The 27,310-nt window shown below is 31.9% G+C and overlaps 1 protein-coding gene and 2 long non-coding RNA genes across 4 annotated transcripts in view; 2 read left to right on the forward strand and 1 right to left on the reverse strand.

Moving 5' to 3' along the window:
- The first annotated feature begins 864 nt into the window (after positions 1 to 864).
- On the forward strand, positions 865 to 1,921 carry LOC127718946 (uncharacterized). Its single transcript, XR_007990045.1, has 2 exons — positions 865 to 1,059; positions 1,781 to 1,921. It is a non-coding gene; the product is annotated as an uncharacterized LOC127718946 (long non-coding RNA).
- Positions 1,922 to 7,639: 5,718 nt separating this feature from the next.
- Positions 7,640 to 27,310, forward strand: part of LOC127718911 (obg-like ATPase 1) — a 128,700-nt gene continuing 109,029 nt past the window's right edge. Inside the window, exons 1-3 of one of the 2 annotated variants that reach the window (XM_052225005.1) lie at positions 7,644 to 7,755; positions 9,542 to 9,573; positions 22,427 to 22,541. In XM_052225005.1, the coding sequence (XP_052080965.1) occupies positions 22,441 to 22,541 (101 nt within the window). In that variant the 5' untranslated portion in view covers positions 7,644 to 7,755; positions 9,542 to 9,573; positions 22,427 to 22,440. Of the gene's footprint in view, positions 7,756 to 9,541; positions 9,574 to 22,426; positions 22,542 to 27,310 lie in introns of both variants that reach the window. The other variant, XM_052225004.1, reaches the window with a different exon arrangement.
- LOC127718945 (uncharacterized) lies at positions 9,616 to 26,981 on the reverse strand. Its single transcript, XR_007990044.1, has 2 exons — positions 25,411 to 26,981; positions 9,616 to 12,669 (listed from the first exon to the last, which is right to left on the reverse strand). It is a non-coding gene; the product is annotated as an uncharacterized LOC127718945 (long non-coding RNA).

Below are 27,310 nucleotides of genomic sequence, written 5' to 3' on the forward strand. Positions count from 1 at the left end.
TTTTGATCTTCTTTTCAATGTTGGAATTTTTATTCTTCCATGCTTCATGATTAAAAATCTTTTCATCAACTAACAAACTTAACATAGGATATCTAACACACAGAGTAGGCTAATATAGGTGGCTAAAGTTGGATTCGAGAGAATGGAGGGAGGGAGAAATGTGAAGAATTGAGAGGGTAAAGATGTATGTTCTTTAGGGAGAAAAAGGAAGAATTGAGAGGATGAGTAATATTGAGAGTGGCATGCAAAGAAGTAAGTTTGGGAGGGAGTGAAAGAGGGAAAATGTTAATTACTGCATAAGCTTGTTGTACTGGTCAAAAAGGAAGTGCAGTTTCTCTTTTCTCTCGTAGTTTCTATTTTCTTCAGAAATGTGTTAATATTTTAACTTCTGAAATTACTGCTGTCTAAAAATATACAAGTTAACAGCCTTTCTTGTTACTGATTATGTGCTTCTTATATATAAACATTGCAGCACTTCACAGTGACTAGATAGGGTTGCAGCTTTTCAACAATTTTAACAGCATTCTCTAAGGGAGCTACCAAAAAAAATACAAAATATAAAAATCAAATGGTAGTCCCCAAACAGTTCTATATGTAGTAATATAGACACTTACACTTTATGAATGTTTCTTTCATTCTGAGAAATTTTGCTTTCCAATCTTTTGAAATGCCTGCTCAGCATCTTTTTACAACTTTCTTTGTCATATTCTTCTTTGTGCATCTTTGCTGTAAAGTTTATTATTCATTCTCATCATATGGGTTTTATATATATATCAGCCTTAAAATGTTGTAATGTTTTGTAGTTATCTAATATTTCATGGTCGACTAAATTTTAGTCTAATTTTTGTTGAGCCTGCGACCTGAGACTACTATAACACAGAGATTGGTCACTTCCCGTACTGACCAGTCAAATAGTAATTTTAAAATTGTAAGTCTTCGATCACGTGACTTGGCACGTGACTCGCAATGATTGACAAGAAGGATTCGACCGCCATTTTTGACAGCGAAATAGAAAATAAAAATTAACAAATGTGGATTTATAAAGAGTGTTATGTTCCGGTAAGTGTGAATATAAGATTTGACATGTTCATAAATGTTGGTTTATAAGCACTTTAAATAAAATAAGTGCAGTCATAGACTTGAATTTACCGACCAAACCGGAAAGTAACCTCCAGTTATTACCAATCCGTGGGACAGGGTCAATGAGCAACTCACCCATAACTTACATTCAGATGTACAATCTGTTTTCCGGATAATGTATGTGCAAGCCTTAGTAATTAACCGATGTAATGATGTAAAATTTGTAATTATATGAAATTCCAATTTTTCTGTATCAGTAAGTTCCCGCTGCAGAACTGAGAAACACACGAGGCAAGTTGCACACACACAACATGAGGTCTGATAGGTGAATTTGTATTGTTAGTGAAAGAAATTTAGATTTATATTTGGTTCCCTTGATAATATATATGCAGTCTATACATGCTAGTATAATAATATTATGCAATGAAAATGTGTCACCATGTGAAATACCAGTACATCATGAGTTCCTAAATAGACGTATTTTTTTTTAAATAATTGACCCAAACATGATGTAAAAAGTACATGCACTTTTGGTCTGCATCCTTTATCAGTTTAACTATTTTGATCCATATTGACATGATTGGTCAATTACTGCTGAGTCTCAAGTCTCAGATTACTGTCTTAAAAATTAATGAATTGCCTATGCTATAAACTTGACAAAGATTATTTCTTTTTATTTATAATATATTCTTTATTGTAGGAATACCCGTAGAGAGAAATCACGCATTAGAAGAAGGGAGAAGTACTACAGGAGAAAATGACTTTTTTTAGTATTTTTTTTAATTTCATTGAATTTGTCATGCTTGTCTTACATGGAGAAATAAATATTTAAGTCTTTGAATTTACATTTTTATTATTATATACATTAAAACTAAGACAGGAATGCAGAAATTCACTAACACGCTCAGTTTGGATAACAGTTCAATGAAAGAAAAAAAACAAGTAACCACACATCTTTATATATCAAAGGAATAGCCACTTGAAGCAAACTTTAAGGAGATTTTTATATATTTTTGCTAATGATCATCAGAAAACTCCTTTAGTCCAAATGAAGTTCAATGAAGTGGATGTAAGTTATTGGAATGCACCGTAATTACCTTCAACAATGAGAAAACCTATAACGTGCAGTCAGCTTCAAAAGTCCCCGACATGGAAAATATATAACAATTCACTAGAGAAAACGAAGTGTCTACAATAACAAAGCAATTTACGAAAATTCAAATATGACGGACATGAACCAACAGCAACCACTGAATTACAGGCTCCTGACTTGAGACGGGCACATAAAGAATGTGACAATGTTAAATATTTTTAGGCGCTCATCACCACCACTAGCATGGGACATTGGTGTAACGACATAACATAAAAACAAACTTTAAACATAATTTGAAAATAGTTCATTTCGGTTTAATCAGGCTGACTGTACATGAAATATTTGCCATTGACAAGCAGTTGTGAATCGAAGTTGAATTTACAGAAAGGTGACATCAATATATGCTATCATATTTAACATTCTTGTTTAGATCTGACATTGCTACGTATTTATACAATCCGCATTATTTTTGGCTTCTCAGAATTTTCACATGGTAAACTGTCAGCAGTTACCCAACAAAAAAATGTTATAGGGAACCTATTTACAAAGCATCATGCCGACAACAATTAACATGGTTTGTCACCAAACATTGAACAAGCACATTTATATTTGCTGTGGCTAAAAAAACTAAAGCAAATCACAACTCTTTTCATCTGAGTTGCTCAATTATTAGGGTTACAAAAAGCATAGCGATATAACTAAAACATACGACACTTTAACAATAGACAATATTCAAATTTTCAAAAAACTTTACGGCTCTGTATTGAAGCACAAAATTTCTTGTCTGGGATTTTGAAAGAGGGCACATATTTCATCGTAATTTACACTAATGTGGTTCTATTTATGTTAACATAGAGATAATTTGATTATTCAGTCACGTAATTTTGAAGCTTCTTCGTTCTGATTTACATGTACTTGCGGTTGATGCTTCTTTTGGAGTTTTTGCAGTATTTGCAGCAGGGACATATAGTCATCCTCAGATTCAATATCTGATGCAGTATATTCACCACGTAAAAGATCAAGATTGAGATCACTATCATCCCAAGATAAAAAATCAATGTTACTGGACATTGTGAATTGAAAAATGAAAATGCCGGCGATATTTTGGGAACATATATATAATTTGTAGGGCTTATGTTTGCTTTATGTATCCATTGCAGTTATAACCTCTTTGCTGATCTGTTACGTAAGGAAATTACTCATTTACCTTTAATGAAATTTTTTCTCTCTTCTGTGATCGCCGCTTATTACATTGTTTGCAAAAACTTGACCTAATTATCAGACGGAAATTAAAAAAAAGTGGGGGGGTTGAAACTTGTTTGAAAAAAAAAAATTACGTTGGATAATCTGAATGAGGGTCTGGATGGGGGTTCTTTATTTCCTATAATTTCTATGCCATTTTTCTCTATTCTTAAATCTTAATAACTTATTATTTTCTCTTCTATATTCTTTATTTGTCGGTCCATTTTTCTCCATTCTATACTTTTTTTGCCCCTATTTCTCCATTCTATACTTTTTTTGCCCCTATTTCTCCATTCTATTAAACCCCATCCACACCCTCCTGAATCCTACCACAAGTGCACCGACGATATTTGACAAGGTTTACTACAATAAACATGTATATTGGGCACTCAGCAGTGAAATACCTTACAAGTATAGAATAAAAGTTTACTGCAATAAACGGAGCCTCGTGTACCTTGGGCACCCAGCTGTGAAACAAAATTCATCTCCCATGCTTTTGAGACTACCTGTCTTTACAGGTAAAATAATTGTATATTAGATACAATTAACGGACGTGTAGGAAAACAATGTAACTGTAAGATTGATAAGATTAATCACATTCACATTTTCAAGAGTGGCCGCATAATAACAAACTATTAACAAATTATTAATGATTAAAAACAAAAATTTAAATATGAATAGAGATAACTGCATTTGAAAGATAAAAACTATATTCTTTTTTTTTTTGATTAATTCAATTTTGTTTTTAAATTATTTTTAAAAGAAAAATAATAATATCCGATACTGTTATAGTATTCTCAGTGATAGGTGATATATGTCGTCTGCTACGGTCGAATACGAAACTACGTTAAAATAACGTAGCTAATTACCGGAGACTCAGATAATCCGATAAATCTATAGTGACCAATCTCTGTGTTATAGTAGTCTCAGCTGCGACTTTTGTCGCAGAAAGCTCGACATAGGGATAGTGATCCGGCTGCGGCGACGACGGCGGCGGTGTTGGCTAACTTCTTAAAAGCTTTATATTTTAGAAGGTGGAAGATCTGGATGCTTCATACTTTGTATATGGATGCCTCATGTTACGAAGTTTCCGTCAGTCACATGTCCAATGTCATTGACCTCGTTTTCATGGTTCAGTGACTACTTGAAAAAAAGTTAAGATTTTTTGTAACGCATTCAACAGGTAATCACTAAGTGTCACAGTACAATACACATTGAATTTACACAGTACTAGTGGGAAATGTTTGCTAGACTGAAGTAAAAGCCTTCAGGTGAGAATACAAACATGCATTTGTAAAACAATATCAGTTATATATGTTTGTTCAAAATGTCCGTCGGAAAAAAAATTCATAAAAATATATTCTATTGTATGATTTACTTTTATTATTATAATCATATCAGAAATCCTTTAAATATAAATCGTACATTTTAATTTTGAAATTGCATGGCTGATCACTTTACATTCTTAATTATCAGTTGGTTAATAGCTACGCCAAAAGTCGTCGATGCGCTTTAAATCGCGTTATTAGATGATTAACGAACAAGACTTACAATGAGATTTATTCACTCCCGGCATGCAAAAAGACTTAAACTACGTCACATAAGTCAGGAAGTTGGAATAAATTAAATTATTAATTCCCAATTTTCTTCTTTATTAGTGTTCATATCCAGATAAAACTTGGTAAATATGTTTTTTATGGTATTATGAACATAATAAGATGAAAAGTAAAAAATCGCGAATTTTCCCTTTAATTCAAAAAGACTTAATTTTGTTCGATGATTTAAAGTTGATCCTTTTTGAGTTATCATAAAAAACAATTTAATTTGCATGAATTACGACAATTATGATGTGAGGTCTGGCTCATATCATCATGTATACAGTCTTTATCTGGAAATTGATACTGATGAAGAAATGTTAACTAGGATATATGAAAAATGTGATAAATGTAGTTTTCTTATAGTCCCATTATTAGGAAGTAGCATAACATCTACCCCTGACTATGGCTGAAAGAATATATGACGGATACACAACTTACGTGTAGTCCCGAACTGATGTAAGCAGATGTTGATCAACTATTAGACTACACTTTGATTTTATGGGCATACGATACAGTTCAGATCCGGCCATGATGAATTTTTAACGAAAGTTTGCATACAAGCTATCTTTCACCTAGTCAATTCAAATATGTAATAAAAAAATATACCTTCATGTGCTAGTTTTAGAGATAAATAGGGTCGAATTTGTTTTATAATTCTTTGGAAATCATTCATTTTTATTACATTTTCCTAGTTTTAGTAAAAAAACGGCATTTCTTGCTATATATTTCTCTAATTTAACAAAAATTCATCGGAGATTTGTTCATAAAATTTGGCATTAATAATCTTCACACATAATCAAGCCAAATGCCATTTTTAAGAAGAGGGGTCCATGAACTCGTTTTCAAGTTAAATCAGTTTGAATGATACAAATCAGTCAAAAAATGCATCTTTTCCCGATATGTCACAGTTTGACGTCGCGAAAAATAACATTTTACGTTAACGACGTCAGTTACCTCCACTGTAACTGTATCGTATGCAGGCCTTATTAAACTGTACATATTAAACTAAAAGGCTTAGTGTATAACTGACACACTTTTATCTGATCATGATCAGTGCCAAATTATCATGGGCAAGACATATTTGTTTGTCCAAAATGGTAATTAGGGAACTTCATGCACAAACCAAAGTGTTATTTCCAAAGTTGACAAGCTAAGTTCAGTGAAAATTGGATTTATGTTTCAAAAGAAATAAAACAGTAACCAAATGCTTGTGGTATGTTGACAAGTATCTTAAGAAATGAAATTTATTGCCATGGAAACCAGTGGATTTGAAAAAATAAACCATTTCAATATTTTTGTGCCGGTTACATCAAATTCAATACATCATTAAACACCAATTTTATATAAAAAAATTTTTTTTTTTTAACATTCCATTCAAAGCTCAATCCGGCTTGCTGACATTGGATAGCAATTATATGTGATATCCCGTTCGTAATAAATATTCTATAGGCACAGCCAAACTTTCAAACCAAATCTTTGTATGTAACTAATTAAGTAAAGGGTTAAAGCAATGTGTGATAACTGGGACTATTATACTAACAGCCTATAATAGTCCCAGGTGATAACGAAATCCTTTGACTTAATAATTTACCAGTGGTACACAATTTACGTTCATTGAAATCTATAACATCAGTACAGACCTGGGTATAGCGAACGAATCCCCAACATAACTTATTGTGTAGAGTTTCCCCGGTTTAAAACTCTAAGACAGGACAGTTTTTGCTGTTTATGTTAGCCTTCTTTAACGTAAGTTCCTTTGGGTAAAATTAAGCAGTATATTTCGAGAATTCTTTATGAAGCTTTTCAACATATAATTCAATTATAATCAGTAAAGCAGGCCAGACATATATACACATTCTCAATTTTACATATATGTGTATATATATATGTCTCTGAGCAGGCGAAACAACTCAGCACTAAATAGATAATGTATTAGTCTCAGGTGACGTGTTTCAAATATAAAAAAAATATGCACAAACAGTTCCAAATAATAAATATTTCTTACAGTCGAGTGTTTGAGGTCCGGCATGAATACAGTTTATTTTCTAACAGTAATCATACGTAATTTTAAATCATTTAATAATTAATTATCAAATCACCAAATAAAATATTTCATTTAAAAATCCCAAATTTGTATTCTTAAAAGTTTAAATATTTTGGTAAATACATCTAAAAAAAACAACCAGTATCTAAATAAGAATAGGGTGCGAACGAACACTGGGGGCGAACGTGTGGGTGCGAACGTGTATTGGACCCAGATGCCATTTTCGACTTATGAGTTTGAATGTCCCTTTGGTATCTTTCATCTCTCTTCTATCGCTTAATGTTATCTGTCAACCTGTATTTGTATGGTAGGAAGGTCGATTGCAGGATACAATTTGATATTGGACCCTAACGTCCCTCACCTGTTGGTGTCGTGACACGTATCTGTGGATATGTTTGAAAGTTACAGTACAGTACATCCTTGGCCAATATTTTAAATCCTTGTGAAAATACAGATTGAAACAGTCAACACTTTACAATTTTTGATGCGTTCAAAACTTATCAATATCTCAGTCATTTCTGAGATTACTTTAAGGTGGTGATTCTATGTAAACGGAGGTAGATGCATATGTACAGTAGAATAGTGGTGTTTGTTTCTTTCCCTACTCTCAATGGTTCCCTGTGTTTCGCCATATTGGGTAACACGCTGTTGTTACTGACGATTCCGTTTGTCTTAATCCACTCGAAAGATAATTTCTGGTAAATATGATTGTTTTAAGTTTGACTTAATCTGAGAGTCAACGAGACAGGACAACTGTGACGGAATGAATCTTGTATTAAACCTATTGGGGGGAAACATTTATAAAAATTGGGGAGATAACTACATGTATAATTTATTTGTTCATTTATCCTGTCTAATTTTAATTATTGTCTGGTTTGCCATTTATGTGTGTGTAGAGAACGGATCACCTAAACTTGGCGGTCACAATATTGGTATAAAATTTTGACTGGAATTGTTCCAAATAGTATGAAATATGCAAGAGTAAAACTTTATTTAAAAAGAATAGTGCTCTTGATGTTGGTAATTATAGACCTGTCAGTATACTTAGCATTGTATCAAAAGTTCTTGAAAGGAGTGTTTATAAACAATTATCAGAGTTTTTAGGAAAAAACAAATCGTTATTTGAATTTCAATCAGGTTTCAGAGGTAAAAACTCCACTGATACATGTCTTATACATTTATTAGATTATATAAGAACAAATAACTCAAATGGTACTTGTACAGGAATGATTATGTTAGATTTACAAAAAGCGTTCGACACTGTCGACCACAATATTTTATGTTCATAACGTGAAGTTATAGGTGTTCAATCTGTAGACTGGTTTAGATCTTATCTTTCTGATAGAATTCAGTTTGTATCTTTGAATAATTTTATGTCGGAACCCATGGAAGTCACATGTGGTGTCCCCCAAGGAAGTATCCTTCACTTGGACTGCTGTTATTTTTAACATATATAGATGATATGTCAATCAGTATTGATGAAGACTGTAAATTAATTTTATATGCTGATGATAGCGCTATTTTATATACTCATAAAAATCCAGATATTATTTCTACAAAATTGGGGAAAGTTCTAGAAAAATGTTCAGATTCAGACTGGCTCGTAGATAATAAACATGATAAACTGTCTTTACATCTAGGAAAAACTGAATGTATGCTTTTTGGACCTCCAAAAAAGATTAGACAAAATATTAATTTTCAGGTCAAATGTAATGATCACCTTATCAAATCGACAAATTGTGTCAAATATTTAGGAGTTCACATTGATAATTTTTTGAATTGTGAACAAACAGTTTCCAATGTCATAAAAAAAGTTAATGCAAGATTAAGATTTTTATATAGAAATGCCAAATGTTTGGATACCAGATCAAGGATGACTCTCACATCTGCTCTGATACAATGCTATTTCGATTATTCTTGCTCTTCGTGGTATAGTAGTCTGGGCAAAGGGATGACAAAAACATTGCAAGTTGTACAGAATAAGTCATTAAGGTGGTGAGATTCATCCTAGGTCTGGGTCCAAGGACTAGAATTACATGTGATATTTTAGATAAAGTTAATATGCTATGTGCAATGATGTGTAAAAGATAGAGTTAGTCAACTTAGATTAAACCATGTATTCAATATCATGGACATGCTCCAGAGTATTTATGTGAACATTTTGACTTGAATAATCATAATACCAGAAGTGCTGCACATAATAATTATTTTGTACCAAATGTTAAAAACTGTAATAAAAACAGCTTTGTTTATAATGCTATACAAGACTGGAACAATCTACCAGCCAACATAAAAAATATATCAAATAGATCTGCTTTTAAGACTGCAGTTAAAGAACAATTAAAAATAACAGCAAGAAATCTAGAAACTGGAGATTTTTTATATGTTTTTTAAGAAACAATTGATCTTTCTTTTTTTTGGTGAAAATCAAATTTTAACATATAATTCATTGTAATTTGAAATATTATTTTTATATATTTTCAGATAAGGGACCCATTGGAAATAAGCTATACTATGTAAGCTTTTATGGGATATCCCAGGCTTCTTTCTAAGCACTGTTTTATACGACCGCAAAAATTAAAAATTTTTTGGTCGTATATTGGTATCATGTTGTCATCGTCGTCAGGGTCGTCCAAAGACAGATGGTTTCCGGATAATAACTTTAGTATAAGTAAAAAGAAATCAATAAAATTTTAACACAAGGTTTATAACCACTAAAGGAAGGTTGGGATTGATTTTGGGGGTTATGGTCCCAACTGTTTAGGAATTAGGGGCCAAAAAGGGGCCCAAATAAGCATTTTTGTAGTTTCCAGACAATAACTTGTGTTAAAGTGTATGAATCTCTCTGAAATTATACCACAAGTTTCCATACTTCAAAGGGATGGTTAGGATTGACTTTGGGGGGTTATGGCTCAAACCAATAAGTAATTAGGGGCAAAAAAAGGGGAAAAACAAGGGTTTTCTTGTTAAAGGACAATTGAGACAATTTAAAAGCAGTGTAAGGGAGGTAATCCAAATCAATTAAAAGAACACTGTTTGATTACCTCCCTTACACTGCTTGTAAATTATGTATTAAGAAATGATGATTGTCTTGAGGTGATTAGCTGTCAATTTATTTTTAGCAGTTACTATTAATTAATATTAATTTTAGCCATGACTATGTATGTCATTTTATATTTTAAAACTTTTATGATGTATTTAAATGGGTAATTATGGTTGCAAACTCCATTAGAAATTTGAATTGAGATACTGACCATATCTTGAGGGAAAGATTTTTTTTGGGAATAAGGGAAAGGGGGGAGGTGAAAAAAATTGGAGGGGGGACAATTTTTCTCATTTAAAATTTCAGAAATTAAAAGAAAATTTCTTTAAATATTTTTTTTTGGGGGTTAATATTCAACAGCATAGTGTATTGCACAAAAGCAAAAAACCGGGGTAAAATTTTTTTTTTTGAGGGGGGATGGGGTCAATTCACAACAGCATAGTGTATTGCACAAAAGCAAAAAATTGAATATAAATTCAAATCATATAACCCAATTTGAAGTTCTTTGACTACAGTTATTCTGTGTCAGAAACCTATTATGTGTCAAAAATTTAGTTACAATCCAAATTCAGACCTGTATCAAGCGTGAATATTGTGTCCATTTTTGCCCCAACTTTTTAGGGTTGGACATCTGCGGTCGTATCCAGCTGCGCTCAACGAAGCAATTTATTAAAATATATTATGATACTATTTTAAAAGTATATATATATATATATATTATTTTTCTTGTTTTGTCTTGTGAATTTTAAAATATGTGCTTGAATTTGCCTGAATAAAACTATACTGTACTAAATTTTAATCTAGTATTGTACCAGTATTGTTGGTTTTTATACGACCGCCAAAAAATTTTGTGGTCGTATATTGGTATGATGTTGGCGTCGTCGTTGTCGTTGTCGTCGTCGTCCAAAGACACATTGGTTTTCGCACTCTAACTTTAGTTTAAGTGAATGGATCTTTTTGAAATTTGACCATAAGGTTAAATACCACAAAAGGAAGGTTGGGATTGATTTTGGGGGTTATGGTACCAACAGTTAAGGAATTAGGGGCCAAAAAGGGGCCAAAAATAAGCATTTTCTAGTTTCCAGACAATAACTGTGGAACGGTGTATGGATCTCTCTGAAATTATACTACAAGTTTCCATACCACAAAGGGATGGTTAGTATTTGCTTTGGGGGTTATGGCTCAAACTGTTTAGGAATTAGGGGCAAAAAAGGGGGAAAAACAAGGTTGTCCTGGTTAATGGACAAATACTTTAGTACAAAACATAATTTAAAGCAGTGTAAGGGAGATAAATCAAATACATCATTGAAATTATCTCCCTTACACTGCTTTTAAATTATGTATAAAGTAATGGTTAATGAACAATAAAGATAATTTAAAACAGTGTAAGGGAGGTAATCCAAATACAACGTTTTGGTTACTTCCCTTACACTGCTTTTAAATTATGTTTAAAGAAATGCATATTTATAAAGGAAGACCAGTAAAATATCTGCAAATGTTGCATCTTTTTTTTTTACAAAAAAATCAATATGAAAGATTTGACACTATATTTTTAATTCTATTATAAAATAGATTAAGTTAGCACTATGGTAAATTTAAATGGGTAATTATGGTTGCCAACTCCATTGGAAATTTGAATTGAGATTATGACCATATCTTGAGGGAAAGAATTTTTTGGGGGAAAAAAGGGGGGGGATAAAAAGAAATTGTGGGGGGTCAATTTTTTCTCATTTCAGATTTCAGAAATTAAAAAGAATTATTCTTCAAATATTATTTTTTTTTCAAATTTCAAATACATGTATTGAAAAATTTCAAGAAGTAATCTTTAATTGCACAGTATGGTGCATTAGATTTGTAAAATCTTTGATCACATTTATTTATTTGTTATGCCGAATCTAACAGTGTATTTAGATTTTTAATTTTGGGTCCAGTTTTCAAATTGGTCTACATTAAGGTCCAAAGGGTCCAAAATTAAACTTTGTTTGATTTTAGCAAAAATTGAATATATGAGGTTCTTTGATATGCTGAATCTAAACATGTATTTAGATTTTTGATTTTTGGCCCAGTTTTCAAGTTGGTCCAAATTGGGGTCCAAAATTAAACTTTGTTTGATTTCAACAAAAATTGAATATATGGGGTTCTTTGATATGCTGAATCTAACCATGTATTTAGATTTTTTATTTGTGGACCCTGTTATCAAATTGGTTCATATTGAGGTCAAAAGGGTCCAAAATTAAACTTTGTTTGATTTCATCAAAAATTGAATTATTGGGGTTCTTTGATATTCCAAATCTAACCGTGTATTTAGATTTTTAATTTTGGGTCCTGTTTTTTAAATTGGTCTACATTAAGGTCCAAAGGGTCCAAAATTAAACTTAGTTTGATTTTAACAAAAATTGAATTCTTGGGGTTCTTTGATATGCTGAATCTAACCATGTATTTAGATTTTTTATTTGTGGGCCCGGCTATCAAATTGGTTCATATTGAGGTCAAAAGGGTCTAAAATTAAACTTTCTTTGATTTCATCTAAAATTGAATTATTGGGGTTCTTTGATATTCCAAATCTAACCTTGTATTTAGATTTTTAATTTGGGTCCCATTTTTTAAAATTGGTCTTCATTGAGGTCCAAAGGGTCCAAAATTAAACTTAGTTTGATTTTAACAAAAATTGAATTCTTGGGGTTCTTTGATATGCTAAATCTAAACATGTGTTTAGATTTTTGATTATGGACCCAGTTTTCAAGTTGGTCCAAGATAGGGTCCAGTATTTAAACTTTGTTTGATTTCAACAAAAATTGAATATATGAGGTTCTTTGATATGCTGAATCTAACCATGTATTTAGATTTTTTATTTGTGGGCCCCGCTATCAAATTGGTTCATATTGAGGTCAAAAGGGTCTAAAATTAAACTTTGTTTGATTTCATCAAAAATTGAATTATTGGGGTTCTTTGATATGCCAAATCTAACCGTGTTTTTAGATTTTTAATTTGGGTCCCATTTTTTAAAATTGGTCTTCATTGAGGTCCAAAGGGTCCAAAATTAAACTTAGTTTGATTTTAACAAAAATTGAATTCTTAGGATTCTTTGATATGCTAAATCTAAACATGTGTTTAGATTTTTGATTATGGGCCCAGTTTTCAAGTTGGTCCAAGTTGGGGTCCAAAATTAAACTTTTTTTGATTTCAACAAAAATTGAATATATGGGGTTCTTTGATATGCTGAATCTAACCATGTATTTAGATTTTTTATTTGTGGGCCCCGCTATCAAATTGGTCATATTGAGGTCAAAAGGGTCTAAAATTAAACTTTGTTTGATTTCATCAAAAATTGAATTATTGGGGTTCTTTGATATGCCAAATCTAACCGTGTTTTTAGATTTTTAATTTGGGTCCCATTTTTTAAAATTGGTCTTCATTGAGGTCCAAAGGGTCCAAAATTAAACTTAGTTTGAATTTAACAAAAATTGAATTCTTAGGGTTCTTTGATATGCTAAATCTAAACATGTGTTTAGATTTTTGATTATGGGCCCAGTTTTCAAGTTTGTCCAAGTTGGGGTCCAAAATTAAACTTTGTTTGATTTCAACAAAAATTGAATATATGGGGTTCTTTGATATGCTGAATCTAACCATGTATTTTGATTTTGGACATTGGACCATAATAGGTAAATTAAAAAAATTCAAGTTCTTAGACCACATTCTTTCTGTGTCAGAAACCTATGCTGTGTCAAATATTTAATAACAATCCAAATTCAGAGCTGTATCAAGCTTGAATGTTGTGTCCATACTTGCCCCAACTGTTCAGGGTTCGACCTCTGCGGTCGTATCAAGCTGCGCCTCAGCGAAGCATTTTATTGGTTATTATCTTGAATATTATTATAGATAGAGATATACTGTAAACAGCAATAATGTTCAGCAAAGTAAGATCTACAATTAAGTCAACTTGACCAAAATGGTCAGTTGACCCCTTAAGGAGTTATTGCCCTTTATAGTCAATTTTTAACCATTTTTCGTAAATTTTTGTAATCTTTTACAAAAATCTTCTCCTCTGAAACTACTAAGACAAATTTAACCAAACTTTTACACAATCATCATTAGGGTATATAGTTTAAAAAATGTGTCCGATGACCCCGCCCGCAAACCAAGATGGCCGACATGGCTAAAAATAGAACATAGGGGTAAAATGTAGATTTTGGCTAATATCTCTGAAACCAAAGCATTTAGAGTAAATCTGACATAGGGTAAAACTGATCATCAGGTCAAGATCTATCTGCTCTGAAATTTTCAGACCAATCAGGCAACACGTTGTTGGGTTGCTGCCCCTGAATTGGTAATTTTAAAATATTTTCCACTGTAACTACTGGGCCAAGTTCATTATAGATAGAGATAATTGTAAGCAGCAAGAATGTTCAGTAAAGTAAGATCTACAAACACATCACCATCACCAAAACACAATTTTGTCATGAATCCATCTTTGTCCTTTGTTTAATATGCACATATACCAAGGTGAGCGACACAGGCTCTTTAGAGCCTCTAGTTCTAGTTTCCAGACAATAACTTGTGTTCAAGTGTATGGATCTCTCTGAAATTGTACTGCAAGGTACCATACCACAAAGGGAAGGCTGGGATTGAGTTTGGGGGTGATGAATCATAAGGGGGTTTCAAAAAATTGGGGGGATGGGGGAATTTTTTTTTTCCTTTTTATACGACCGCAAAAATTAAAAATTTTTTGGTCGTATATTGGTATGACGTTGGCGTCGTCGTAGTCTGGCGTCGTCCGGCGTCGTCCAAAGACACATTGGTTTTCGCACTCTAACTTAAGTTTAAGTGAATGGATCTCCATGAAATTTTACCATAAGGTTCAATACCACGAAAGGAAGGTTGGGATTGATTTTGGGGGTTATGGTACCAACAGTTAAGGAATTAGGGGCCAAAAAGGGGCCAAAAATAAGCATTTTTGTAACTTCCAGACAATAACTTGTGTGTAAGTGTATGGATCTCTCTGACATTGTACCACAAGGTTCCATATCACAAAGGGAAGGCTGTAATTGATTTTGGGGGTAATTGCCTCAAAATTTTAGGAATTAGGGGCCAAAAAAGGGGCAAAAAACAAGCATTTTTCTAGTTTCATGACAATAACTTGTGTGTAAGTGTTTGGATATTTCTGAAATTGTACTACAAGGTTCCATATCACAAAGGGAAAGCTGGAATTGAGTTTGGGGGTAATTGCCCGAAACGTTTAGGAATTGGGGGCCAAAAAGGGGCCAAAAATAAGCATTTTTCTAGTTTCCAGACAATAACTTGTGTTCAAGTGTATGGATCTCTGTGAAATTGTACTGCAAGGTACCATACCACAAAGGGAAGGCTGGTATTGAGTTTGGGGGTGATGAATCATAAGGGGGTTCAAAAAATTTGGGAGGGGGGATTTTTTTTCTTTTTTTTTTTTTTTTTTTCCTTTTTTTTTTCTTTTAAAATTTTCCATTTTAAGTTGGTTATTTCTGATTAATATTTAAAAGCAAATAATAATGATATGGTAGGAGATACACACCAAACAGGATGTGTAAATTATTATATAATAAGTATTGTGCAATAGCAAGAAATTTTCAATTGCACAGTATTGCACAATAGCAAGAAATCTTCAATTGCACAGTATTGCGCAATAGCAAGAAATCTTCAATTGCACAGTATTGCGCAATAGCAAGAAATATCCAATAGCACAATATTGCGCAATAGCAAGAAATTGTCAATTGTACAGTATTGCGCAATAGCAAGAAATATTCATTTGCACAGTATTGTGCAAAAGAAGATACTTCGTATAAATTGCTTATTTCTTGATCAATTTCAATGGGGTTTTATTCTTGAATTCTTGGGGTTCTTTAATATGCTGAATCTAACCGTGTATTAAGTTTTTTGGATTTTGGGCCCCATTTTTAAATTGGTCCACATTGAGGTCCAAAGGGTCCAAAATTTAACTTTGTTTGATTTCATCAAAAATTGAATTATTGGGGTTCTTTGATATGCCGAATCTAACCATGTATTAAGATTCTTAATTTTTGGTTCCGTTTTCAAATTGGTCTACATTAAGGTCCAAAGGGTCCAAAATTAAACTTTTTGATTATGGGCCCAGTTTTCAAGTTGGTCCAAATCGGGGTCCAATACTGTGCAAAATTAAACTTTGTTTGATTTCAGCAAAAATTGAATATATGGGGTTCTTTGATATGCTGAATCTAACCATGTATTTAGATTTTTGATTTTTGGGCCCCGTTATCAACTTTGTCCACATTGAGGTCAAAAGGGTCCAAAATTAAACTTTGTTTGATTTCATCAAAAAATGAATTCTTTGGGTTCTTTGATATGCTGAATCTAACCATGTATTTAGATTTTGGATATTGGACCATAATAGGTGAATGTCCAATTTAAAATTTTTAAGTTCTTAGACCACATTCATTCTGTGTCAGAAACCTATGCTATGTCAAATATTTAATCACAATCCAAATTCAGAGCTGTATCAAGCTTGAATGTTGTGTCCATACTTGCGCCAACTGTTCAGGAACGACCTCTGCGGTCGTATCAAGCTGCGCCCTGCGGAGCATTTTATTAATATACAAAATTGGGTATTTTTAAATATTTTTCTCTCTTGTCATAATATTATGACTAAGGTAAAGCATATGGTAAAAGTCTTATCTCACAATTATAATTTGAGTGACAGATTTATTTGAAAATTTTCTGTTTCCTGATAAGATCTGTAGGACTGTATATATAAAGTTTGAAATTTACTAGTAGGACTGTATAAATGAAGGTTGAAATTTACTGTTCATTATTAGACACTTTTCAGGTAATAATTACAGATAAGTTTTATAGGTTTTTAAGAGATAGACATTTTGAAGTTAATTACATTACTAATAATTATATACCTAATGTTAGAGTACTTTGTTAAAAGGTTAAACCATAGTTCTGTTCAAGGGGAAATGACCTTTCAATTTGCAAGCATGATTCATTAGATAATAATCTATTATTTATAAGTTAAAAAGTTAAAATTAAGATCAGATAAGTTGCAGATCTATATTAGTATGTTACAGATGAAAGACAAAATATTGGGAACTATCAACTATATATATATATAAAGTTTGATTTTGATTTATACACTAAGTGATAAGATAACAGTCACATTTGGTAATTTTCAATGCAATCACCCAATTATAATTGGAGTGACAGATTTATTAGAAAACTATTATTTATATTTGATTATAATTCAAAAATAAATATAACATCATATCTCTTTACATCATATCTAATTTTAGAGTCTATGGTTAAATCATATTTAATTTTAGATTAACATGATTAGTTCATGGAAATAAAGTTTAAGTTATTTCCATTTAAACAGAAATGGTTTAACTAAGAAGTATTTCATCAAAAATTGAATTCTTGGGGTTCTTTGATATGCTGATTCTAGCAATGTACTTAGCATTTGGATATTGGACCATAATAGGTAAATGTTCAATTTCAAATTTTTCAGTTCTTTGACCACATTTATTTTGTGTCACAAACCCATGCTGTATTAAATATTCAATCACAATCCAAATTCAGAGCTTAAATGTTGTGTCCATACTTGCTCAACTGTTCAGGGTTTGACCTCTGCAGGAAAATCCGGTTTGCTGTCACTCTGACAGCCTCTTGTCTACAATTTCAATGAATTTATTGGTAATTTCTGAAAACTTTACAAAAGTCTTCTGCCTTTGATTAAATTACGGGGCCAATATTAAACCAAATTTGGCCTCAATCATTATTAGGGTATCTTATGAATTTAATCTATTTTTACGTGATTTCCAAAACCAAAGTAGAATCAGGTGAGCGACACAGGCTCTTGAGAGCCTCTAGTTTTAAAATTTAGACAAAATAGCTATGAGTTCTTGAAATTACAGAATTTAACATAGAAAGCTATGTGGCTATTATTTAGTGGTTTTAGGTGTCAGACCACCAATTCAACAAAATCCCTATCTATTCAACCAACTTTTTTCAATTTTCACAGCGTTCTAAATATTTTACCTCAAGTTTAACTTCATAGAAACCAGGTATATCCTGAATTGTACATATCACCTTTCTACATGCCAATTTTCAACCAATGTTTAAAGTCTTGTAGTGAAACACGACCGTTCAGAAGGGAACTACTACTAAAATTACATCTGATTTTCTGGAAATCTTAAATGAGTATACTATGGAGTGCAGACCTGGGGTAATTAAAAATGTAATTGTAATTAGCTGTAATTAATTACAATTTTGAAAGTAATTTCAATGTAATGTGTAATTGAGCATATTTTCAATTACATGTAATGAATTACATTGCCTTTGTTGCCATGTAATTGTAAATTAATTTTCAATTACTTTGAATTACATTTAAATATTTGCAGGGAAATTTTAAACATTTTTGGCTTTCTGATGCAACTTGTAAATTTTATTTTTTCCTTCATTTAGTATGCACTTGGTACTTTGATTTTTAACCGGATTTTCGAAGGAAAAATCGGTTATTGATTTGGGGATGTATGGCGGGCGGGTGGCTGCCAAACAGTGTCCGTCCATTAACATTCAAACGCTTTGACAAAATTATATCAAATTTAGATATGTTGTTTCCTGTGACTAAATGAAGGTTAAGTTCAATTTTCATGATTTTAGCTTTTCTCGTTGTTGAGTTGTTGACCTTTTAGTAGCCAAAAGTTATACTTATTATATGATTGAGTTATTTCCCTTTGAACAAATTGTGATTTGCAAATACCATTTTCATTACATAATAATCGGATATATTTCATTAATGATTACATTACGTTGTGTAGATAAAATTGTTGACATTGATAGGCAAGTTGTATATCTATACATGTATTAGTTTGTGACAAATGAAAGAAAAAATATTGGGAACTATTGATTATATATATAAAGTTTGATTACACTAAGTGTTTTTAAAATAATGTTCACCTGTTATCAGATAACAAAGCATCTGGTAAATATCTTATCACACAATCATAATTGGAGTGACAGATTTATTTGAAAATTTTCTGTTTCCTAAGTGTTGATGATGATAAGATCTGTAGGACTGTATAAATAAAGTTTGAAATTTACTGTTCATTATTAGACATTTTGAAGATAATTACAGATAAGTTTTATAGATTTTTATACGACCGCAAAAATTAAAAATTTTTTGGTCGTATATTGGTATGACGTTGGCGTCGTCGTCGTCTTCGTCGTCAACGTCCGGCGTCGTCCGAAGACACATTGGTTTTCGCACTCTAACTTTCGTTTAAGTGAATGGATCTCCATGAAATTTTACCATAAGGTTCAATACCACGAAAGGAAGGTTGGGATTGATTTTGGGGGTTATAGTACCAACAGTTAAGGAATTAGGGGCCAAAAAGGGGCCAAAAATTAGCATTTTTGTAACTTCCAGACAATAACTTGTGTGTAAGTGTATGGATCTCTCTGACATTGTACCACAAGGTTCCATATCACAAAGGAAAGGCTGTAATTGATTTTGGGGGTAATTGCCTCAAAATTTTAGGAATTAGGGGCCAAAAAAGGGGAAAAAAACAAGCATTTTTCTAGTTTCATGACAATAACTTGTGTGTAAGTGTTTGGATATTTCTGAAATTGTATTACAAGGTTCCATATCACAAAGGGAAAGCTGGAATTGAGTTTGGGGGTAATTGCCCAAAACGTTTAGGAATTGGGGGCCAAAAAGGGGCCAAAAATAAGCATTTTTCTAGTTTCCAGACAATAACTTGTGTTCAAGTGTATGGATCTCTCTGAAATTGTACTGCAAGGTACCATACCACAAAGGGAAGGCTGGGATTGAGTTTGGGGGTGATGAATCATAAGGGGGTTCAAAAAATTTGGGGGGGGGGGATTTTTTTTTTACTTTTTTTTTCTTTTAAAATTTTCCATTTTAAGTTGGTTATATCTGATTAATATTTAAAAGCAAATAATAATGATATTGTAGGAGATACACACCAAACAGGATGTGTAAATTATTATATAATAAGTATTGTGCAATAGCAAGAAATTTTCAATTGCACAGTATTGCACAATAGCAAGAAATCTTCAATTGCACAGTATTGCGCAATAGCAAGAAATCTTCAATTGCACAGTATTGCGCAATAGCAAGAAATATCCAATAGCACAATATTGCGCAATAGCAAGAAATTGTCAATTGTACAGTATTGCGCAATAGCAAGAAATATTCAATTGCACAGTATTGTGCAAAAGAAGATATTTCGTATAAATTGCTTATTTCTTGATCAATTTCAATGGGGTTTTATTCTTGAATTCTTGGGGTTCTTTAATATGCTGAATCTAACCGTGTATTAAGTTTTTGGATTTTGGGCCCCCGTTTTTTAATTGGTCCACATTGAGGTCCAAAGGGTCCAAAATTTAACTTTGTTTGATTTCATCAAAAATTGAATTATTGGGGTTCTTTGATATGCCGAATCTAACCGTGTATTTAGATTCTTAATTTTTGGTTCCGTTTTCAAATTGGTCTACATAAAGGTCCAAAGGGTCCAAAATTAAACTTAGTTTGATTTTAACAAAAATTGAATTTTTAGGGTTCTTTGATATGCTGAATCTAAACATGTATTTAGATTTTTGATTATGGGCCCAGTTTTCAAGTTGGTCCAAATCGGGGTCCAAAATTAAACTTTGTTTGATTTCAGCAAAAATTGAATATATGGGGTTCTTTGATATGCTGAATTTAACCATGTATTTAGATTTTTGAATTTTGGGCCCCGTTATCAACTTTGTCCACATTGAGGTCAAAAGGGTCCAAAATTAAACTTTGTTTGATTTCATCAAAAATTGAATTCTTGGGGTTTTTTGATATGCTGAATCTAACCATGTATTTAGATTTTGGATATTGGACCATAATAGGTGAATGTCCAATTTAAAATTTTTAAGTTCTTAGACCACATTCATTCTGTGTCAGAAACCTATGCTGTGTCAAATATTTAATCACAATCCAAATTCAGAGCTGTATCAAGCTTGAATGTTGTGTCCATACTTGCCCCAACTGTTCAGGGTTCGACCTCTGCGGTCGTATCAAGCTGCGCCCTGCGGAGCATTTTATTAATAGATATTGTATTAATTATAAATGACATTTTTTTATTTTTTTTATTCTTTTCTTTGGTAAATTGTTTGAAGAATTTTGTGGTAGGTTTGTTTTGTTATTCTGTATAAACTTATTTTCTGAATGCTATATATTTTTGATGAATAAACATATATTTAGATTTCTGATTTTGGGCCCAGTTTTCAAGTTGGTCCAAATCGGGGTCCAAAATTATACTGTGTTTGATTTCAACATAAATTGAATATATATATAGGGTTTTTTGAAATGCTGAATCTTAACCTGTATTTATTTTCATTATTAATTAGATAATACCACATTGAGGTCCAAAGGGTCCTAAATTAAACTTTTGTTTGATTTCATCAAAAATTGAATTCTTGGGGTTCTTTGATATGCTGATTCTAACAATGTACTTAGATTTTGGATATTGGACCATAATAGGTAAATGTCCGATTTCAAATTTTTCAGTTCTTTGACCACAATCGTTTTGTGTCACAAACCTATGCTGTGTCAAATATTCAATCACAATCCAAATTCAGAGCTGTTTTATGCTTAAATGTTGTGTCCATACTTGCTCAACCTCTGCAGGAAAATCTGGTTTGCTGTCATTCTGACAGCCTCTTGTTTTAAAACCTTTTAAACATTTATCACGATGAACAAAAAAACATTCCTTGATATTTCATTAAATCATTATAGAATATATGATAATCTTTATTGGAGTGCATTTATCCTCAATTTTTAATCCAAACTCATGGACAAGTACCAGGAGATTTTGGCTCAAAATGGTCTAAGTTTATTTCTTTTTCACCAAAAGTTTCATTTCTGCAAATTTGTTGGTTAGTTTAAGTAATCAATGGCATCAAACTCACTATTTTTGTCAGGGAATGGCTACTTATACATATGTTCTAAATTGGAGTGGGTGAATTGGTGGTCTTGCACCTTTATTCTTTATATTTTACCTTTCTCAGAGGATCAATATTTACTATTAGAAGATGCCCATTCAATGTGTAATCTGGGGTCTTGAAATAGAATATGTCGCAAGAATTGCTTTTTTGAGGGGTTTTATTTTATGTATCAAGATGATAAGATACATGTACCTGACAAAGAATGACTGTACCATTCCAACATCTGCATAATCATGATAATTTTGGCTTGCTTTTCAAAAGTTTAGTATGAAAAGCAGTACATTTCTTTCATAACAATATGTTTCTTTTTTGTTTTGTAGATATAAACATAAAAATGCCTCCAAAAAAGAAAGGAGATGCTAATGTTCCACCTCCTTTTTTTGGAAGATTGGGATCAAATCTAAAGATTGGTATTGTTGGATTACCAAATGTAGGGTAAGATTGTCTCAAGTAAGGATCAGGAAATTTTTCACACAATTTTGGTCATTTTGAGATGACTTGAAAGATCTGGAGTTTTTTTTCAAACTTAAAATTATTCACACTAGATTCATGGCATCAACGAACTTGTATTGACTGGTTTCATCGCATTTACTTTATGAAGTTCTAATCGTTTTTTCTAAAAACATTCAAGAATGTTTATGGAATTCAAAAATTTTTAATTGAAGTGATTTTAATGACTCATAACAGTTTTACTGTAAAAGTGTTTGAATATAACTAACAATTGTTTCACTTGTTATACGACCGCAAAAAAATTTTTGTGGTCGTATATTGGTATGACGTTGGCGTCGTCGTCGTCGTCCGGCGTCATTGTCCGAAGACGCATTAGTTTTCGCACTCTAACTTTAGTTTAAGTGAATGGATCTCTATGAAATTTTACCATAAGGTTCAATACAACAAAAGGAAGGTAGGGATTGATTTTGGGGGTTATGGTACCAACGGTAAAGGAATTAGGGGCCAAAAATAAGCATTTTCTAGTTTCCAGACAATAACTGTGGAACGGTGTATGGATCTCTCTGAAATTATACTACAAGTTTCCATACGACAAAAGGATGGTTAGGATTTGCTTTGAGGGGTTATGGCTCAAACCGTTTAAGAATTAGGGGCAAAAAAGGGGGAAAAACAAGGTTGTCCTGGTTAATGGACAAATACTTTAGTACAAAACATAATTTAAAGCAGTGTAAGGGAGATAAATCAAATACATCATTGAAATTATCTCCCTTACACTGCTTTTAAATTATGTATAAAGTAATGGTTAATGAACAATTAAGATTATTTAAAACAGTGTAAGGGAGGTAATCCAAATACAACGTTTTGGTTACTTCCCTTACACTGCTTTTAAATTATGTTTAAAGAAATGCATATTTATAAAGGAAGACCAGTAAAAATATCTGCAAATGTTGCATCTTTTTTTTTTACAAAAAAATCCATATGAAAGATTTGACACTATGTTTTAAATTCTATTATAAGATAGATTAAGTTAGCACTATGGTAAATTTAAATGGGTAATTATGGTTTGGGGGGAAAAATGGGGGGGGGGGGGGGGGTAAAAAGAAATTGTGGGGGGTCAATTTTTTCTCATTTCAGATTTCAGAAATTAAAAAGAATTATTCTTCAAATATTATTTTTTTTCAAATTTCAAATATTGAATAATTTCAAGAAGTAATCTTTAATTGCACAGTATGGCGCATTAGATTTGTAAAATCTTTGACCACATTTATTGATTTGTTATGCCGAATCAAACGATGTATTTAGATTTTTAATTTTGGATGCAGTTTTCAAATTGGTCTACATTAAGGTCCAAAGGGTCCAAAATTAAAATTTGTTTGATTTTAACAAAAATTGAATATATGGGGTTCTTTGATATGCTGAATCTAAACATGTATTTAGATTTTTGATTTTTGGCCCAGTTTTCAAGTTGGTCCAAATTGGGGTCCAAAATTAAACTTTGTTTGATTTCAACAAAAATTGAATATATGGGGTTCTTTGATATGCTGAATCTAACCATGTATTTAGATTTTTATGCCCCCGCCGTACCGGAGGGGGCATTAAGTTTTACCCTTGTCCGTCTGTACGTACGTACGTCCGTCCGTACGTCCCGAAATTGGTTTCCGTTCTCTAACTTGAGTTTGCCTCAACCAAATGTTATGAAACTTATACACAATGCTTATTACCACAAAACACAGATCAAGTTTGTATTTTGGTGGCGTCACTTTAACCGATCTAGAGTTATGCCCCTTTATAAAAGGAAATATTGCAAAATTTTTAGTTTCCGTTCTCTAACTTAAGTTTGCCTCAACCAAATGTTATGAAACTTATACACAATGCTTATTACCTCAAAACACAGATCAAGTTTGAATTTTGGTGGTGTCACTTTAACCGATCTAGAGTTATGCCCCTTTATAAAAGGAAAAATTGCAAAATTTTTATTTTCTTATATAATATATTTTTAAAATTGGAGTTATCTTCCTTTGACCATGATTATAGTTGAATCAACTACAATCAATGATTTATACAATGCAATGTTTAATTTTGACTACCACTGATAAAACAAAGATCAAGTTGAATTTGGGTAGTGTAACTTTAACCATTATTGAGTTATGCCCCTTTATAAATAGAAAGATTGCAAAATTTTTTAGTTTCCATTCTGTAACTGAAGTTTTCCCCAGCCAAACATTGTGAAACCTATACACAATATTCATTCCAACAAAACTCAGTAAAGATCAAGTACAATTTTTTTGTTTCAGTTCTCTAACTTGAGTTTGCCTCAACCAAATGTTATGAAACTTATACACAATGCTAATTACTACATAATACAGATTAAGTACGAAATTAGGTGGCAACACTTTTACCATTCTAGAGTTATGTCCCATTATAAACATAAAAATTGCTGAATTTTTTAGTTTGTCTCAACCAAATGTTGTAAAACTTATACACAACCGTTCTAGAGTTATGCGTCATTACAAATAGAAAAATTGCTGAATTTTTAGTTTCTGTTCTCTACTTAAGTTAGCCTCAACCAAATGTTATGAGACTTACACACAATACTTATAACCACAAAACTCAGATCAAGTTCAAATTTGGGTAGTGTCACTTTTACCGTTCTTCAGTTATGTCCCTTTATAACTATATGATATGCAAGCGGGGGCATCATCTGTGTCCACATGTGGACACTATCCACATTTATTTATTTGTGGACCCCGCTATCAAATTGGTTCATATTGAGGTCAAAAGGGTCAAAAATTAAACTTTGTTTGATTTCATCAAAAATTGAATTATTGGGGTTCTTTGATATGCCAAATCTAACCGTGTATTTAGATTTTTAATTTTGGGTCCCGTTTTTTAAATTGGTCTACATTAAGGTCCAAAGGGTCCAAAATTAAACTTAGTTTGATTCTAACAAAAATTGAATTCTTGGGGTTCTTTGATATGCTGAATTTAAACATGTGTTTAGATTTTTGATTATGGGCCTAGTTTTCAAGTTGGTCCAAGTTGGGGTCCAAAATTAAACTTTGTTTGATTTCAACAAAAATTGAATATATGGGGTTCTTTGATATGCTGAATCTAAACATGTAATTAGATTTTAGATTTTTGGCCCAGTTTTCAAGTTGGTCCAAACTGGGGTCCAAAATTAAACTTTGTTTGATTTCAACAAAAATTGAATATATGGGGTTCTTTGATATGCTGAATCTTACCATGTATTTAGATTTTTTATTTGTGGGCCCGCTATCAAATTGGTTCATATTGAGGTCAAAAGGGTCCAAAATTAAACTTTGTTTGATTTCATCAAAAATTTAATTATTGGGGTTCTTTGATATGCCAAATCTAACTGTGTATTTAGATTTTTAATTTTGGGTCCCGTTTTTTAAATTGGTCTACATTAAGGTCCAAAGGGTCCAAAATTAAACTTAGTTTGATTTTAACAAAAATTGAATTTTTGGGGTTCTTTGATATGCTGAATCTAAACATGTGTTTAGATTTTTGATTATGAGCCCAGTTTTCAAGTTGGTCCAAGTTGGGGTCCAACAAAATTAAACTTTGTTTGATTTCAACAAAAATTGAATATATGGGGTTCTTTGATATGCTGAATCTAAACATGTATTTAGATTTTAGATTTTTGGCCAAGTTTTCAAGTTGGTCCAAATTTGGGTCCAAAATTAAACTTTGTTTGATATCAACAAAAATTGAATATATGGGGTTCTTTGATATGCTGAAACTTACCTTGTATTTAGATTTTTTATTTGTGGGCCCGCTATCAAATTGGTTCATATTGAGGTCAAAAGGGTCCAAAATCAAACTTTGTTTGATTTCATCAAAAATTGAATTATTGGGGTTCTTTGATATGCCAAATCTAACCGTGTTTTTAGATTTTTAATTTTGGGTCCCGTTTTTTTTAAATTGGTCTACATTAAGGTCCAAAGGGTCCAAAATTAAACTTAGTTTGATTTTAACAAAAAATAAATTCTTGGGGTACTTTGATATGCTGAATCTAAACATGTGTTTAGATTTTTGATTATGGGCCCAGTTTTCAAGTTTGTCCAAGTTGGGGTCCAAAATTAAACTTAGTTTGATTTTAACAAAAATTGAATATATGGGGTTCTTTGATATGCTGAATCTAACCATGTATTTTGATTTTGGACATTGGACCATAATAGGTAAATTAAAAAAATTGAAGTTCTTAGACCACATTCTTTCTGTGTCAGAAACCTATGCTGTGTCAAATATTTAATCACAATCCAAATTCAGAGCTGTATCAAGCTTAAATGTTGTGTCCATACTTGCCCCAACTGTTCAGGGTTCAACCTCTGCGGTCGTATCAAGCTGCGCCCAGCGAAGCATTTTATTTAATTTATCATGAAATCATTTTGTATTTTACAATTAAGTGTCTAATCTGGTGAAGACAATTTCTGGCACTCATACCACATCTTCTTATTTCTATGAGTATTACATAGTAATTAAAGCACATGTTTGTCTTGTGAAAAATTATTTTTTCTCGACGTACATTTAATAAAAGTTTTAATTTTTGGAAAGTTTGCTATAGCTTGCTATAGCTACTTTCCTAAGGAGTCGGCCTCAAACTTCCGGTGACAGACTATCGCAAATGTTCTGCTCCAAGATAATGTAGTACTTGTGTTTGAATACTGATTCTAGTAAGATGCTTTTGAAATTTTGAGTTTCTACTCTTTTGAAAAGATTACAGCTTGAAT

This window comes from Mytilus californianus, unplaced genomic scaffold (assembly GCF_021869535.1).
Source record: "Mytilus californianus isolate M0D057914Y unplaced genomic scaffold, xbMytCali1.0.p SCAF_10, whole genome shotgun sequence".
In the NCBI taxonomy this organism is placed as follows: Eukaryota; Metazoa; Mollusca; class Bivalvia; order Mytilida; family Mytilidae; genus Mytilus; species Mytilus californianus.